Source organism: Eschrichtius robustus, chromosome 14 (genome assembly GCF_028021215.1).
Source record: "Eschrichtius robustus isolate mEscRob2 chromosome 14, mEscRob2.pri, whole genome shotgun sequence".
Classification (NCBI taxonomy): Eukaryota; Metazoa; Chordata; class Mammalia; order Artiodactyla; family Eschrichtiidae; genus Eschrichtius; species Eschrichtius robustus.
The window spans coordinates 83,447,159-83,462,679 of NC_090837.1; the positions used below are offsets into that span (position 1 = coordinate 83,447,159).

General features: G+C 40.9%; 1 protein-coding gene across 5 annotated transcripts in view; it reads left to right on the forward strand.

The window, feature by feature from the left end:
- Positions 1–15,521, forward strand: part of NEDD4L (NEDD4 like E3 ubiquitin protein ligase) — a 338,047-nt gene that overhangs the window by 284,640 nt on the left and 37,886 nt on the right. For all 5 annotated transcript variants that reach the window (XM_068563771.1, XM_068563772.1, XM_068563774.1 and 2 more), the window contains 3 exons: positions 652–729; positions 2,169–2,223; positions 7,877–7,935. In XM_068563771.1, coding sequence (XP_068419872.1) covers positions 652–729; positions 2,169–2,223; positions 7,877–7,935 — 192 coding nt within the window. The remainder of the gene's footprint in view (positions 1–651; positions 730–2,168; positions 2,224–7,876; positions 7,936–15,521) is intronic.

A 15,521-nucleotide genomic window follows, 5' to 3' on the forward strand; every position in this document is an offset into this window, starting at 1 on the left:
TAAGAAAAATATTTTGTAAACTTTTCAGATTTAATTTGTGGAACTTGATCAAGAATCCCAGTAAAGTTCTCTCATAGGGATGCGACTCTGTGATGTTGCCGACTAACTCTGGGGCAGGACATGCCTGGACAGTCAAACCAGGTTCAGATTTTCGGCTTTAGCTCAAGAGAGGGTGGAAGGAAGCAACAGCAGACTCAGTACTGACGGAATGGGTGTTTCTAACAGGCTAGCTGCCCTCACCCCGGAGCTCCGGGTCCACAGGGAGCTGTACCAACCAGTGTCCCCACCCCCTCTCTGTGGAGTAGGACCTCCTCATCTTCACTGGCATCCTCTACTCTGGTCTCCATGGTAACATCACTGCTGGAACCCTCTTCCTCTTCACCTGCTCAGGGTCTGGGGGAAATGGTTAACCTTTGACTTAAACATTCTTACTCTCCTCCTTTCATCAAGTTCAAGGAGGAAGAGTAGAATCTTTTTGGAGAGATGGTCAGCCAGGCCTCCTATACGGAGGTGGGGTCCTCCCCTCCCCCCTGCAGCAGCCCCCCACACAGGCAACCTGCTTGCTGTGGAACACACACCTCCAGAAGGGGAGGACCAGTACCACTCACAGATATCGCTCCTAACATCTGTCTCTTAACATTTTTCTTGCAGGAAGACCCACGCCTGAAATTTCCAGTGCATATGCGGTCAAAGGCATCTTTAAACCCCAATGACCTTGGCCCTCTTCCTGTGAGTACACTGGAGACACACGGACCAGTCTGAAAATGTTTACTCATTCATGGGCCCAGTGTTGATAGGGGAGCCCTGTGACCTTCTCTTTCTCCGGACGTTTTGAGTCCCCTTGGTCTGTCATTTCTTAATAGAATCGGGTGTATGACTGAACTCACAGCTCACACAGCTCACACCCCACCTAGCTCTTCTGAAAGAGGTTTCTGAATGGCTGACTGCTAGTGAAAGGTAGACCTTGCAACTAGGGTGATGGACGAGGCATTCTCTACAGGTGACAGTTTAAGCAGCACACATTTATTTTGTAACTTAGCAACCAACTAATTTCCATCCATATTGCTGATTTAGTCATAGGAACAAAAAATTTTTTAAAAAGTGGGAGAAAAAGGCGTACGTAATCACGGAAGGTTTCTATAAGTCATTTATCCAGCAGATGTTTTAAGTTTTTCTCCCTTGTCAGTGACTGTTCATAAATCTAATTTTTTATTAGTTTGTTCTCTTTTGGGGCCTGAGTGAGAGTCAAGCTATTTACTCCAAGTTAGATTTTGAATGAAACCTTCACCATGCTTTTGTGTTGACCCACCCCCGGTTTTTTAAAAACCCTTACGGCCTAGAAAGGTGGGGAGACTCTAAGACTATTTTAAAAATGGAAGGGTGCCGGGAATTTTTTTGGTGGTGGTTTTCCAAGAACCTTTCTGTTGCCTGGTGTATGGTATATTACAGCAAAATTTGAAGCTAGAAAGATTAGGGTGCAGTCTTTATTCATCAGGTTATACAAATATCCCACACTCTACAAATGTTTGGTTCCAGGGTTTAGATGGAAAGAGCCTGGGGAGAGACTGAAGAGAGAGTTTAGAAAGTGAAAGATTGCAGGTTGTCTAGATCTGTTGGATTCTTGACTTTCAGATAACAAGTAGGCACAGTTCAGATCATGAAAGCATACCAGCCTGATCTTGGAAAAAGTATCCAAATCTGGTTCCTGAGTAGTGAGAGTTCACAGCAGAGAATTCCAGTATTCGATTGTTCAACCACCCGATGACATGAGTAAAGCGTCAGTCTCTCACATTTTATATCACCCTTCATCCTCCCTTTAGTACTCAATAAATACTCATTTAATTAAATGAGCTATTCAGCCCCAGGCTCAACTGTTTCACAGTGTGCTGGAGTTTCCCTTTGAAGCTTTTGAAATAATAACCCCTGTTTTTCTTGTTCATCATACAGTGAGTGCATCTGAGACTGTAGAACATGTGCTAAAGTGTGTTGCTGGGTGTTGTCATTTGAGTGAGTTCATTTGAAATGTTTCTATTTAGTTTATTCTTTATGTAAAAATGTACCCCAGGGGAGAAGAGTAAGAAGGTGTCCTAGAGTCTTTAACTTTTGCCTTTGATTTTGGAACTGCTGGCTAATGTTTGTCTTCTCTTCCTCTCTTCCCCTGATACCAGCCTGGTTGGGAAGAAAGAATTCACTTGGATGGCCGAACGTTTTACATTGATCATAGTAAGTAGGTGCTGTTACAGACGCATAGGTGGTGCAGGTGAAGGGGGGATGAGGGTAATTCAGATATGACAGTGAAAGCTGTGTCATTTTACCATTTGTCTAGGCAGCCAGGTGTTATGTGGCGAGGATGATACCAGAGACTCAGTGCCCTCGTACGGTACTGTGCATTCACCCAAGTTTGCTTTAAAGTAGCCCATTCCAGTTTGATCTTGTGACCTATTAACTGTTTTTTGTAATTAAAAAAAATTTTTTTGATTGATGACCCCTTGCCTTTTGCGCTTTTAATAAATACACTCTGGTAATAGAAAATAAGATTAGAAGTGATGATTATGTCAGAAATCTGTGTATGAGCAGTGCTTGAAGCAGCCGCTACGTTTTTTAAAAGCTGCCTTCAGAGGTCTCAGGGCAAGATGCCCATTCTGACTTATTTTCTATTCACAGCATGTTTCCCTGCACCCAACACACTAATACATGTGCAGTTCTTTTCTTGAAATTATATTTGCTGCAGACATTTGCTCCAGCTCCTATGAATAAATGTGTGGTTTCTCATGCCAACTAAAAGTTAAACTAATAAAGGTTTGCTTTTAGCCAGTGTTGTTTTTTTTTTGTTTTCCCCCTTGTTGAAGTGACATTTTCTCCATGGGATCGTATTGGTATATCCCTTAAAACTTCTGAAAATGTATATTGAAAAAAAGTCTTCAAGTAGATTTGAAGTTCACATACGCGTGTGATCTGGTGCTGTTTATCTTTGTTTTCATTTGGTTCATAAACATGAGCATTAAGTCTACACCAGATTTCCCAGCCTCACATTTTCTTAACTGATTGCATTGGTTAGTTAAGCACGTTGCTGAGCTGACCGGGAAGCACGGCCTCGAGGGGTCCTCGTGTGGGTGGGGCCTGTCTCTGTCTTTCGTTTCAGGGCCTCTTCCTGGGCTCCTAAGCGACCAGTGCATGGTAGAGAGACCTTCGCTTTCAGGCACGGGAGATTGAGGGGTTTTTAGAAATCGAAGTAAGCAAGAAGCCCAACAATTCAGAATTAAACCAAAAGTAGAAGTCCTGGGTGTATTTAGGGGTGTGGGTTACCCTTGGTTAAAATTAGATAGTTCGCAGTACTTAGGCCTAGTTTTTGTCTTCGACCGGTAAAAATGCTGATTCTTGCCTACGTTCCAGGATTTTACAGTGAGCATAAAATTGCTGCCATAAATGCTTTAACATATGCGGGAACCCCCACTTACTTCCTTCCTGTGCTAGTTATAATGCTCTTTCTCAGCAGAATTTGCTAAAATAGAAGAGGAGTCACACTGCCTTTTTCCCACTAAAAACAAAAGATAGTTTCCTTTTCAGTTTTTTCATGCATTACAATTTCCGTTTTCAAAGAGAGGTACGAGTAATAATGAGCATTTTATTAAAGCAAGGTCTTAACCGGTAACGCGGCCTTGGTCCGCCACACGGAGAGTACTTCACACAACATTGTGGCCATGTTCCGGCTGGTGGTCTGATGTCAGGTCAACCTGAAAAGAACTTTATGAAATGTTCTTGATGTACTATAAGGACCCAGAAACAAGAAAAACACGATTGCAAAGGGCCATCCTAGTGTACATTAGAAATTAGAGAAATCATGGACAGTTTTTCTGGAGGCGTGCATAGAGCCAGTGTAATATGCGGTAAACGCTTGTTAAATGGTGACTCGGAATCCATTCACGGAGGGCCAGTGGTGCTGGTGTTGTGTTAGGAAGTGGATGCCCTTGGTTGGAAAGTGGAGAGAACCTGCCTTGAGAGGCAGCAGCAGCCATGCCTCCAGCCTCAGGCCTGCCCAGCCTCTGTTTTCCAGGAGGTGGGAAAGGGTGGTTCCTTGCTAAATGCCTGGGTGGTTCCTTTATTCCTAATCAGTCCCTCCAAGCTCCCCTCAGACATCCCCCATTCCTCTTTTCCAGACCACACAGCACTTGGGAGGCTCCCCCTCTTCACTCGTGGGAGTCAAACGATAGGATATAGACCACACACAGAGCCTTGTTGATCTGAGTTATGCCAGTGTGAGATTTGTGATCCTGTACGTGGAGATTAAAATTTGCCCTTGCTCACCTATACTGAAAAGTTCTCTTAACCAAATACAGTGTAAATTAGATGACCAAAGACTGTGTAAGAAAAAGGTCTGTTTAAGAGAGCCTCATTAGCTGACAATGTAACATTTCTGCCATGTCTCCCTAATTCGTCAAGGTTTATTCAATGGAAAGCAGTAGAGCGGTGTACATATCAATGAAACAGAGTTCAATTCATATGCCTTTTTTCTTAAACAAATTCCAGTCTGTGAAAAATGAAGCATATCTATCATTTTAAGACGCTTTATCAGGTACTCAAACCCACTCCAAAACGGGTTTCATTACCTGGAATTTCCTTACCTTCCGAACGAGTCTCTGCTTCTAAACGTTTTTCCTGAATCTTATTTCTAGCAAAATTCAGCATCTCGTTTTGCTCTCCTGCTGCCTGCAGGGCAGAAGCCAGGCCATCCCTACTACACCATTTGGCTGTGAGAGCAGTCATCTTGTAAGCTGCTCAGAGTCAACCGTCTTCACGTCGCTGGGGCATGCGACTGCACGCTGAATGTGAAAGGCAGCAGTGCGCTTGTCTCCTAATTCATTAGGTTATTTTATTTTCTGCTTCATAAATTCTTGAGAAGTGAGACATTTTCAAGATTAGAAATGTTAAAGATTTAATTTCAGAAGAGCATGAATGCTCAATACTAATCTGCTCTTTAGACTTCTAGATTCATTTGATTGACATTTATCACAAAGCTCCTATGTCTCAAGCCTGGTGTGAAAGGTTATGGGAAGGTCTTGAACTGAATCCCTACCTCTCTCAGGAATAGCGTAGTTCTTCTTAAAGACCCGGTATGCCCAGCCGCTGAGTACTTGGCCACAGGCAATTCATATACAAAGCTAGAAAATAGAATTCCAGGGATGCTGTAAGATCCTGTTTTAATCTTTCCTGCCAGCAGTCTTACCAAACCTGTTAATAGTAGCTAAATGGACTGAGTTTTTTATTCTTCTACTTCATTCTCGCCCCTTTATTTGAAATATTATGTCTCAAAGACAAAAAGCAAGTTTAGATTCAAAAGTTTTAGGACAAAATGGGTAACTGGCCAGCGACAGTCATATATTGATAATTCTTAAGTGCAAAATTGATCATTATTGGAATCATACAAGAACCATATGTGGTTCTGAAAGCCTAGACTGTTTTAAAAAGAATCTGTTTTCGCCATCAGCTTCATTTGGTCATTTAAAAAGTCAGGCTCCTGCTACATGCTGAGAAATGTGTTAAGTGGTGGAGAGGGGGCTGCGGAGATGAACAGCACACAGTCCTGGTCTTCAAGGGGCTTAGGTTCTAGAAGGGAGTGCCAGGAGGTATTTAAGTGTTGTCTTAGGGGAATGAACCAGTTGTTATGTAGAAGTACTTGCTGAGTGTCTGGGCTCCAGCAGTGGAAGAAGGCTGCAAAAGAGCCTCGTAGAACGGGTGACTTTTCGGGTGGATCCCAAATAATGAGTGAGGTTTAGCCAGGCACGCCCAGCGAAGAGCAGTTCTAGGAGGGAGAAAGCGTGCGCAGGTGTGTGAAGCTGTGCAGGTGACTCCATGTTCCAAGGAGCGCAGTGGGGTTGCAAACGGCCGGTGTGCAGATGAGGCTGGCGTGACACCCGCGTTAAGTCAAAGGGAGTCTGCTGGTGCGGGGACTCGGGTCCCTTCCGCAGCCAGGCGGGCGCGCCTAAGGGATGGTGCAGAAGGGACTCTGCCGCAGTCAGATTTGTGCTCTGGAGCAGCCGTCCCCGGCCTTTTTGGCACCAGGGTCCTGTCTCACGGAAGACAGTTTTCCCACGGACTGGGGTTGGGGGGGGGGGTGGTTCGGGGGTGACGCGAGCGATGGGGAGCCGCAGATGAGGCTTGGCTCGCTGGCCCGCCGCTCACCTCCCGCTGTGCGGCTCGGACAGGTCCTCGGCCCGGGGGTGAGTGAGACTGAGGCCAGGGAGACCTAGAGAGTAGTCCAGGGAGAAGATGAGCGCTCGGGAAAGAAGCCTTTTCAGAGAGGTGGGGACGGGTGGTGACCCCCAGAGTGAAAGGTGAGCGAGGATGGAGGGTATGGCAGGTGCCGGATTTGAACAGTGGACGGATTGTGGTGCTGTTAGTGAGGAATACAGGGTTGTATGAACCGTTTTGGTAGTGGGAGATTATGGGTCATATTCTGGCAGAGTAGGGTTTGAGGTATTTCCCAGGGGAAATCCAGGTGCAGGTGTCAAGGATGGAGCTCAAGGTTCTGGTTTGGACAGATGTGGGAGTCATCATTTGTAGGTAGTAGGTAATTTATTTTCTGGTTTGACGATGGTACCCAGTCTATGTATAGTCCAAGGCAGTTTTTACTCAGCTATATTCTTTTTCTTTTATTTACTTTTCTCCTGTTTTCCATCACAGCAACAGCTCTTAATTTCCAAAAACTTCTGTCTTCAAAGTAAGGGACCGGAAAATACCTTTTGCTTCCATCAGTGTTCTCTGAAACAGTTGAAACGTTTCTTGTAACTTTTCTGCCAGCGTGAATCTAGAATCGTCATGTGCTTTGGTAGCTTAATTTTAAAACTTTACCACTGCTTTTGTTAAAATAATTATCATACCAGACTTCGAAAAATTCCTGGGATAGTCATTAAAACCAAATTTATTAGTTATTCTTATCAGTCCACTTACTAAGTATACCAGAAAAAAACAGACTGTTCTTCTCAAACAAATAATTTCCTTTTTTACAAACCAACTTAGATTGCCTAACACTCCAGAGAGAACCTATTCTTCCCCGTCTACCCTCCCCATATCTTTCATGTGAGTCCATTCCTGCCCCCCCCATATACACACACAGTAGCATAAAGTCTTTTTAATTAAGGCACAGTCACAAATCCCAAGTGATCCAGGTAGCTAACGTGTGTTTCCACCTACACCATTGAAACAGTGGTATTGGTGCCATTTACTAATCTTATTGACATTGACTCATTTGGAAGAAAGAACCACTTCTCACCAGCTTGACCAAAAGGGAACCTTTTCTCTGGAATCCTCCTCTGCTGTATCTAATTCTCATTTTTTGGACTGCCTTAGCTGTTTTGATTTTTGTGTGCATATGAGTGACACATGTAATGGATTATTCATGTGTTCAACTTAGGATTTTTAATTGAAAGCCGTTTGCAACACCATAAGCAAAGGGAAGAGTATTTGAAATGAGAAAAAAATCATGTGTGTGTGTTAACTTTTGGGGAACTAAAATCTTTTATGCTTTTTTTTAATTAAATGAAAATCAACCTCAAGTTATAAATCCTTGAAGGTACAGGGGTTTATAATTGAAATTTCAGCAGATTGCTTGCCCAAAACAGTGTGAATAGATGGTTTTACTTTAGTTGTGCATTTTTGATTGTTTTTAACTAAACAGTATGGGGGGCTGCGGTGCAGATTGCCTTACAGAGTATAGTTCTCTTCTAACCCTGAAATACTAAGTTATTTATCCTTGGGAGTCAGGATGGGGAACGGGGGGAACTTTTGGAAAATCCAGAAATAATTCTTTCTAAAACATTTTTGACATGAAATAGATTTGAACTAATAAGCCGGTTTTTTTTTTTTTAAATATTTCCAGATAGCAAAATTACTCAGTGGGAAGACCCAAGACTGCAGAATCCAGCTATTACTGGTCCGGTCAGTATTCTCAAGTTCTGACTCTTCAGTATAATATTGTGGTTTCATCTAAACACACTTTTCTTGTATATTCCTGCTTACCTTGATGCCAAGGGCCTGGCTGGTGTCCTTGAGAAATTTAACATTACTCCCGTCTCCTCCTTCCCGGAATTTCTGGGTGAGGTACAGCTACATTTGCCTTTTCACAGGGCTTTCAATATAAAGGAAAAGAAAATGGTTTGCTAGTGGTAACAAAACTAAACATTCTCTTTTTTCTTTTATAAAAGGGTAGATTAAAAGTATAACAATCAAAATGTCCTCTCTTCCTTTTTATATGAAGCAAAACTTGGTCCTGTATTTGTAGAGTTTTAACATTTCTTGAGGCCAGGGGTAGTATATGCATGCTAACAAATTTACATTGGTTCCTGAATCTCTTCTGGCTCTAAAAATCTGCAAAGGTCTGGGTGAGGTGGTAGCTGCACTCCAGAGCTGGCAGTTAAGAATCTTATCTCTGCTGACCCACTAACTTTCTCATAGTCCCCTTATGTGTGTCATAAGGAAGAGTGACAGCCTGGCACTGGTCAGCAGGCACCTGGTATCAAACACCTGAAAGGAGTCTGTGGAATACTCCAGAATCTTTTGTCAGTGGTTACATGAGTGCAAGGAGAGACTCTGGAATTGCAGGAACTGTACTGGGAAGAGCAGAAGATTGCAAATTGGGGAATCTTTTAATAACTGGAGGAGCTAAAGGAAGGGAAGTTTTTTATATCAAGTGCTGAGCTAAGACAGCAATAGGTATATTTAAAATACTAATTTTGTGGCTTTAATCTGATTTGGTTCAAATTACATTTTGAATTATAGGTCCATTTGAAAACTTGAAAGATAATACAGTGCAAACGCACCTTGATACCGGACATCCCTTTAGTTACTTGTTGGATTTGGATTTGTTCAGCTGCTCTGCTTACCGGTTGATGCAAAGTGCCCAATGTCACGTGGGTCAAAACAGGCGTCCCCTCCTCTGCATGTAGCTTAACAAACACCTGCCTCACTGCCACGGCTCCTTTTGTTACATCCACAGTCACAATAAGTTAGAGTAGTATTTTCTCTTCTCCATCATGAGAAACAAGGTAAATTCAAGAAACGATGCTGTTTTCAAGCAACAGAAGACTTTTGACATAATAATGAAGCCTTTTCAAATATTTCTATTGCTTATTGATCATCTGTCTTCATGCAACACTGTTAGTTCTTATTAATTACTATTGAAAATTATTTAGCATCATAAATCCAGGTAGATTTGCCCTGAAGAAAGCTCTTTCTTTGTTTTCTACTAACAAAAGAGCCTTGTTTACTCTTTTTTTTTTTATTATTGGTAGTATTTCTTTCAATAAGAGCATGTGTATTTAGGTAATTATTACCTTAGTGTAGATATTTGGTCTTCGTTTTAATTCAGTTCTAAATTTTTGGTAATTTCCATAATGATTTCTTTCTGTCCTTAACTTACAAATTATTTAGAATATGCTTTTTAGTTTCTGAGAGTATGAGAGGGTTTTTACCTGTTTCTTACTGATTTCTGATTTTATTGCATTGTGGTCATATAATATTGTCTATGGAATATTATCAGATATTTGAAACTTCTTTGGAGGCTTGGCCATTTTTTGTTAATGTTCTTTTTGTGTTTGAAAAGAATGTGTATTCTGTCTTTGCTGGGTATAGAGTTCTTTATATATGTCTGCTGGATTAGGCCTATGGTGTTCAAATTTTCCATTTCCATGACAACTTTTTTCCTGGCTTTTCTATATCTAACTGAGTCAGCTGTGTCAGAGTCTCCCATGGTGACTGAGGCTTTGTCAGTCATTATGTTCACTTTCTCTTCACTAGTACTTGCCTAGTATATCTTTTCTGTCCTTTAACTAGCTCTGTTTTTTCTTTTTTCTTGGCTTTCTATTGGACTGATAGAGTACTCTTTATTTTCTTTCATTTGCCAGACTTGCTTGTATGTTGTATTTTCTATTTCTGTTCTTTTGGTGCTCACATTAAAATTTTTAACCAGTATACTTGACCTTTGTCAAAATTAATCACTCTCTACTCTTCCTGGATAATATACGACTTTGGGGAACTTTAGTGCTGTTCTTCCCACTCCTACTTTCCATTGTTCAGTGGAATTTTAAAACTACCTTGTCTTTAAACTTGCCAAATAATCATTAATATTTTCTCTTTTTTTCAACAGTCAATGCTTGTTTAATTTACTTATATGTAAACAAATTTCTTTGCCCACCATTGTTCTTTTTTTTCTAACATCTTTATTGGAGTATAATTGCTTTACAATGGTGTGTTAGTTTCTGCTGTATAACAGAGTGAATCAGCTGTACATATACATATATCCCCAAATCTCCTCCCTCTTGTGTCTCCCTCCCACCCTCCCTATCCCACCGCTCTAGGTGGTCACAAAGCACCGAGCTGATCTCCCTGTGCTATGCAGCTGCTTCCCACTAGCTATCTATTTTACATTTGGCAGTGTATATATGTCCATGCCACTGTCTCACTTCTTCCCAGCTTACCCTTCCCCCTCCCCATGTCCTCAAGTCCATGCTGTACGTCTTCATCTTTATTCCTGTCCTTCCCCTAGGTTCTTCAGAACCAATTTTTTATTTTAGACTCCACATATATGTGTTAGCATACGGTATTCGTTTTTCTCTTTCTGACTTACTTCACTCTGTATGACCGTCTCTAGGTCCATCCACCTCACTACAAATAACTCAATTTAGTTTCTTTTTATGGCTGAGTAATATTCCATTGTATATATGCACCACATCTTCTTTATCCATTCATCTGTCGATGGACACTTCGGTTGCTTCCACGTCCCCACCATTGGTTCTTGCATCTACTTTTTTCCAGGTTAAGTTTTCTCCTTAATAAAGTTTAATGTCTAGTTCATGGTTCTCAAAGTGTGGCCTACAGATCAACAGCATCATTCAGAAACTTATTAGAAATGTAAATTTGGGGCTCCCAACCCAGACCTACTGAAAATCAGCAACTTTGGTTGTGGGCCCTGCAGCCTGTGTTTTAACATACCCTCCCAGGGATTCTGATGCCCACTCAAGTTTGAGAACCTCTGCTCTGGCGGCAATTTCAGTGAGGGTCTGAGAGAGGGGGGGCTTACCTTACCTCTCTGGTAAATGATAGTTTAGCTGATTATAGAATCCTTAGTCAACAATTACTTTCCTTCAGTACTTTGGAGATTTTTTTTTTGTCTCTTCCGGCCTCCATAACTGATGATGAGAAGTTCGTTGTCACTCTAATTGTCATTTTTTTGGTGAGTAAATCTCTCTTCTCCGGTGATTTTGAATTTTTCTCCATGTCTTTGATTTTCTACAATTTTACTATCACGAATCTAAGTGTGGATTTCTTTTTATTTATTCTGCTCTGGATTCATTGTGACTCTTCCATATGGGGATGGTGTCCCTCCTTTATTCAGAAAAATTCCCTGCAGTTATTTCTTCATATATTGTACCTTTCCCATTTTTATTATCTGCATCAGTAATTCCTATTGGGTATTTGATTCAGTTTTACATTCTGTCTTCCTTATCTTTTAGCTTTCCGATCTTCTTTCTCATTGCTGTATTGTGGGCTCAGCTCTTCCAGTTAATTATCTTTCAAGCTTTTTATAATCTACTCTATCAGTTCATTGTGTCTATTATTTCAGTGACTAGATTTAATTGCTCAAAGTTCTGTTTGGTCTTTTTCAATTTGCTTGGTCTCTTTTTAGTTATTGTTATTTGGTCCTGTTCTTTCCTTTTATTTATTTTTCTATTCATACTTACAGCTTTTTAATCATTCTTAAAATACTTGTTCCATCGCCTCTTTTAGATTATTTTATTATCTCTGGTTCTAGGGGCATTAAATCTCCCACTTGTTATGTCTGTAGACTCTCCTCAGTGGTAGTTGATTGCCTAGTTCAGTTTATAATTTTGTGTTTTTAAGTGTGTGTGTGCTCATCTTCATTTTTTTTTCTTTATGGGGCTTTTATACATCCTGACTTGTATTTACTGTTAACTTCTTAGCTTGGGTTTATGCCCCCTTAGTTACTATAACTATGGACCTCATACCCACTTTGGTGTAGGCTTGGAAGTCTGAATTTATTAGAGGTCTGGGTTTTTTTGTTTGTTTTTCTCCCGGTTATGGTCCTGGATAGAAGGGAAGCTTCCTTGCAACTCTCCCAGGCCTGTGGGTAGAATTTTCTTGAACCCTGTTCAGATGTGGGTCTTAAGCAGGGAACTCTGTCTGACTCCCCTGGTCACACAGACTGTAGGCCGTGCTCTGTGTCCCCATGTGAGGATTAAAAGCCCAAGCCCCAAGTCTAGGTCCAAAGCCCACTTCTTTAATTTTGTTTTTCTGTGTATCTGGTACCTAGAGTTTCTCTCTCTTTTCCCAAGTTTTCAAAATACCTACATATTAGGGGAGAGGGGACCCTTCTGTGGCATCACTGTGAGTCGGTATGCTCTCTGTATAACAAGCATCACCATTAAAAGCATTAGAAACATGAAGTGCTATTTGTAGTTCCTACTCTTAAGAACACGATCTCATGCTTGTGTAACGCTTCGTACTTATTCAAGAACTTTATAATCAACTGCTTTGAAACTCACAGCAATCCTCTCAGGATGGTAGGGAAGAAGTTGGGATTCCCAACTTGTCAGCAGCTCAGAAAGCTAATTGCCAAAAGTTTGAGCACATGTCAGAATCCAGGCCAGAGCCCCAGATGTGCTGGCTTTACCGACGTCTCCATGTCAGGCCCGAGCCCTTCTCTGCAAGGAGCTCCGGTGTCCGTGACGGACAATAATGGCATGAAAACCTTTAGACCCCACTTACACAATGTCAGGTTTTCACTTTGTTCAAAAAAGAAAGCATATTTAATAGAGAGCAACTTTAATCAACAGATATGTTAATTCTTTAAATAGGCTTATTTTACACATTATATTGTATGTAAGAAAAGAAGATGCCAGGTTTTCAAGAGAGAATAAATAATTTGGCCTGTCCAATGCAGAAATGTAATTCTCTTCAGAGGCTGCAACGTATGGATGTCTTTATCCTGGTATGTTGTTGGAATCTTTTCAGGAGAAGAATATAAAAACCTATTCTTCTTAGGCCATCATAAGAATGACCCCTAGAGAGAAAAGATGAGTATTGGAGGAGGAGTGGTATTTCTCAACTTTCATGCATCGTTCCCCAGAAGGAGAAAGACCAGAAATATCTCAGCACTGATTTCCACCGACATCTAGTCAGCACCTACCAGGTTACAAGCCAGACAACGGCAGAGATACCATGGGCGGGGGGGGCAACACTTTGAAATATGTTCCTTGGGAAACTTGTCATTTGAGACAGTTGAACTTGCATACACAGTGATGAATGTTTAAGCCTTTTTTCAACATTTTCAGGCAGGGAAACAAAAAAAATAATTGCTTGGAATCACAGATTTTTGGAAAGGGAAGAGCCTTAAAATTTGACTAGTCAAGTCTTTCTGCTTAACGCTGAAGGAATTCCGGAGTGGAGAGGTTATATCACAGAGCTAGCTGGCAGTAGAGTCTGCCCTGGAAGTCAGGTCTTCTGAAGCTGGCATGAGATAATAAAAGGAAATCTTTTTTTTTTTTTTCAGCTTAATTTTCTTCTATGACAGTTAATCATAGCTAAGAACATCAAATACTTTTCCTTTTTTGAGAACTCACTGTTCCTGTCATGGTTTGTTCCCTCCTGTCATTCTGGTTTCTGCTCAGATTTCCCTTTCTCAGAGCTGCCTTCCCCGACCATCTCATGTAAAACAACCACTGAGGAACTCTATCATTGTCCCACCTAGCATTTACCACTATGTATTCATTTATTTCTTATTGTCCATTGCTCACAGTAGCTTCTAAAAAGCTACAGAGCAAAAAGCATGATAACGCCTTTATTGGCTTATGTCAGACCTTTGTATTGTATCCTTTTCCTTAGGTTGGTGGTTGACCAGATAATGATAACATGTCTACCTTTTCTGGAATCAGAATTCATACAGTATTTCGTCAGACTAAACACTGCCCAAAATAAATACGATATGTAGTCAAATCTAATGTTCAGTGAAGAGGCAAATGAAGACTGGCTTAAAAATTAAAAACTAAGAACAGACCATAGATAGTATAAATTGTCTTTAGAATGTTCTTAAGATACTTAAATATATTGTCTTCTGCTCTTGAATTACAAAGCAAAATACTGACATGATCGTTGTTTTCTATGAGAGTAGTAACTTGTTTTTGTTTTGGCTTAGTTATTATTTGTGTGACCATGTCTTAAAACAGTATGAAGCGGGGAAGCTTTTGTTCTTCATTTCTCCTCTTTCCGGTCAGGAGTAAGCATGGTGAAGGTGTAAGGTTTAGAGTCTGGAGACACTTTGCAAAGGATCAGTGTATTTTATTAATGTAGCACAAAATGGTATCAGCAGAAGTATTCTTGCCCAAATTCACACTATGCGCTAAAAAGCAATGAGTCGTTCTGAGTGTGAGGCTGTCACAGTTACATCCGCATGTGTGCAAAAGCAATCCTTTCTTCTTCATAAAAAAAATTGTAAGCCTCTTCCATCGCCTGAAGTCACGACTCTGACTCTCGGATACTGTAAGCTACTTGACATCATAGCAAGTACCGAATATTTAAATGACTATATAAAAATGTAATTACTTTGCCTTGAGAGATTCCAGAACTTATGAATAATGTTAGCTCAGTTACTGAGCTCACTCCTGTGGTATCATCACTCTGCTCCATAGATACAGCATTCCAGATTTAAAGAAATCCTTGCCCACGACCTCTAAATAGTCAACTCCTAAAATGAGGACTTTTCCAGCATGCTGTTTACCCACTTTTTTTCCTTGACAAGTGTATCAGTTCGCTTGCCTTTCTACTTGTTACTTTTCTCCCAAAGATTTTTTTTTTAACATCTTTATTGAAGCATAATTGCTTTACAATGTTGTGTTAGTTTCTGCTGTATAACAAAGTGCATCAGCTACATGCATACACATATCCCCATATCCCCTCCGTCTTGTGCCTCCCTCCCACCCTCCCTATCCCACCCCTCTAGGTGGTCACAAAGCACCGAGCTGATCTCCCTGTGCTATGCGGCTGCTTCCCACTAGCTATCTATTTTACATTTGGTAGTGTATATATGTCCATGCCACTCTCTCACTTCGTCCCAGCTTACCCTTCCCCTTCCCCGTGTCCTCAAGTCCATTCTCTATGTCTGCATCCTTATTCCTGTCCTGCCCCTAGGTTCTTCAGAACCAATTTTTTTTTTTTTTTTTTTAGATTCCATATATATGTGTTAGCATACGGTATTTTTTCTTTTTCTGACTTACTTCACCCTGTATGACAAACTCTAGGTCCATCCACCTCACTATAAATAACTCAATTTCATTTCTTTTTATGGCTGAGTAATATTCCATTGTATATGTGTGCCACATCTTCTTTTATCTATTCATCTGTCGATGGACACTTAGGTTGCTTCCATGTCCTGGCTATTGTAAATAGTGCTGCAATGAACATTGGGGTGCATGTGTCTTTCTGAATTACGGTTTTCTCAGGGTATATGCCCA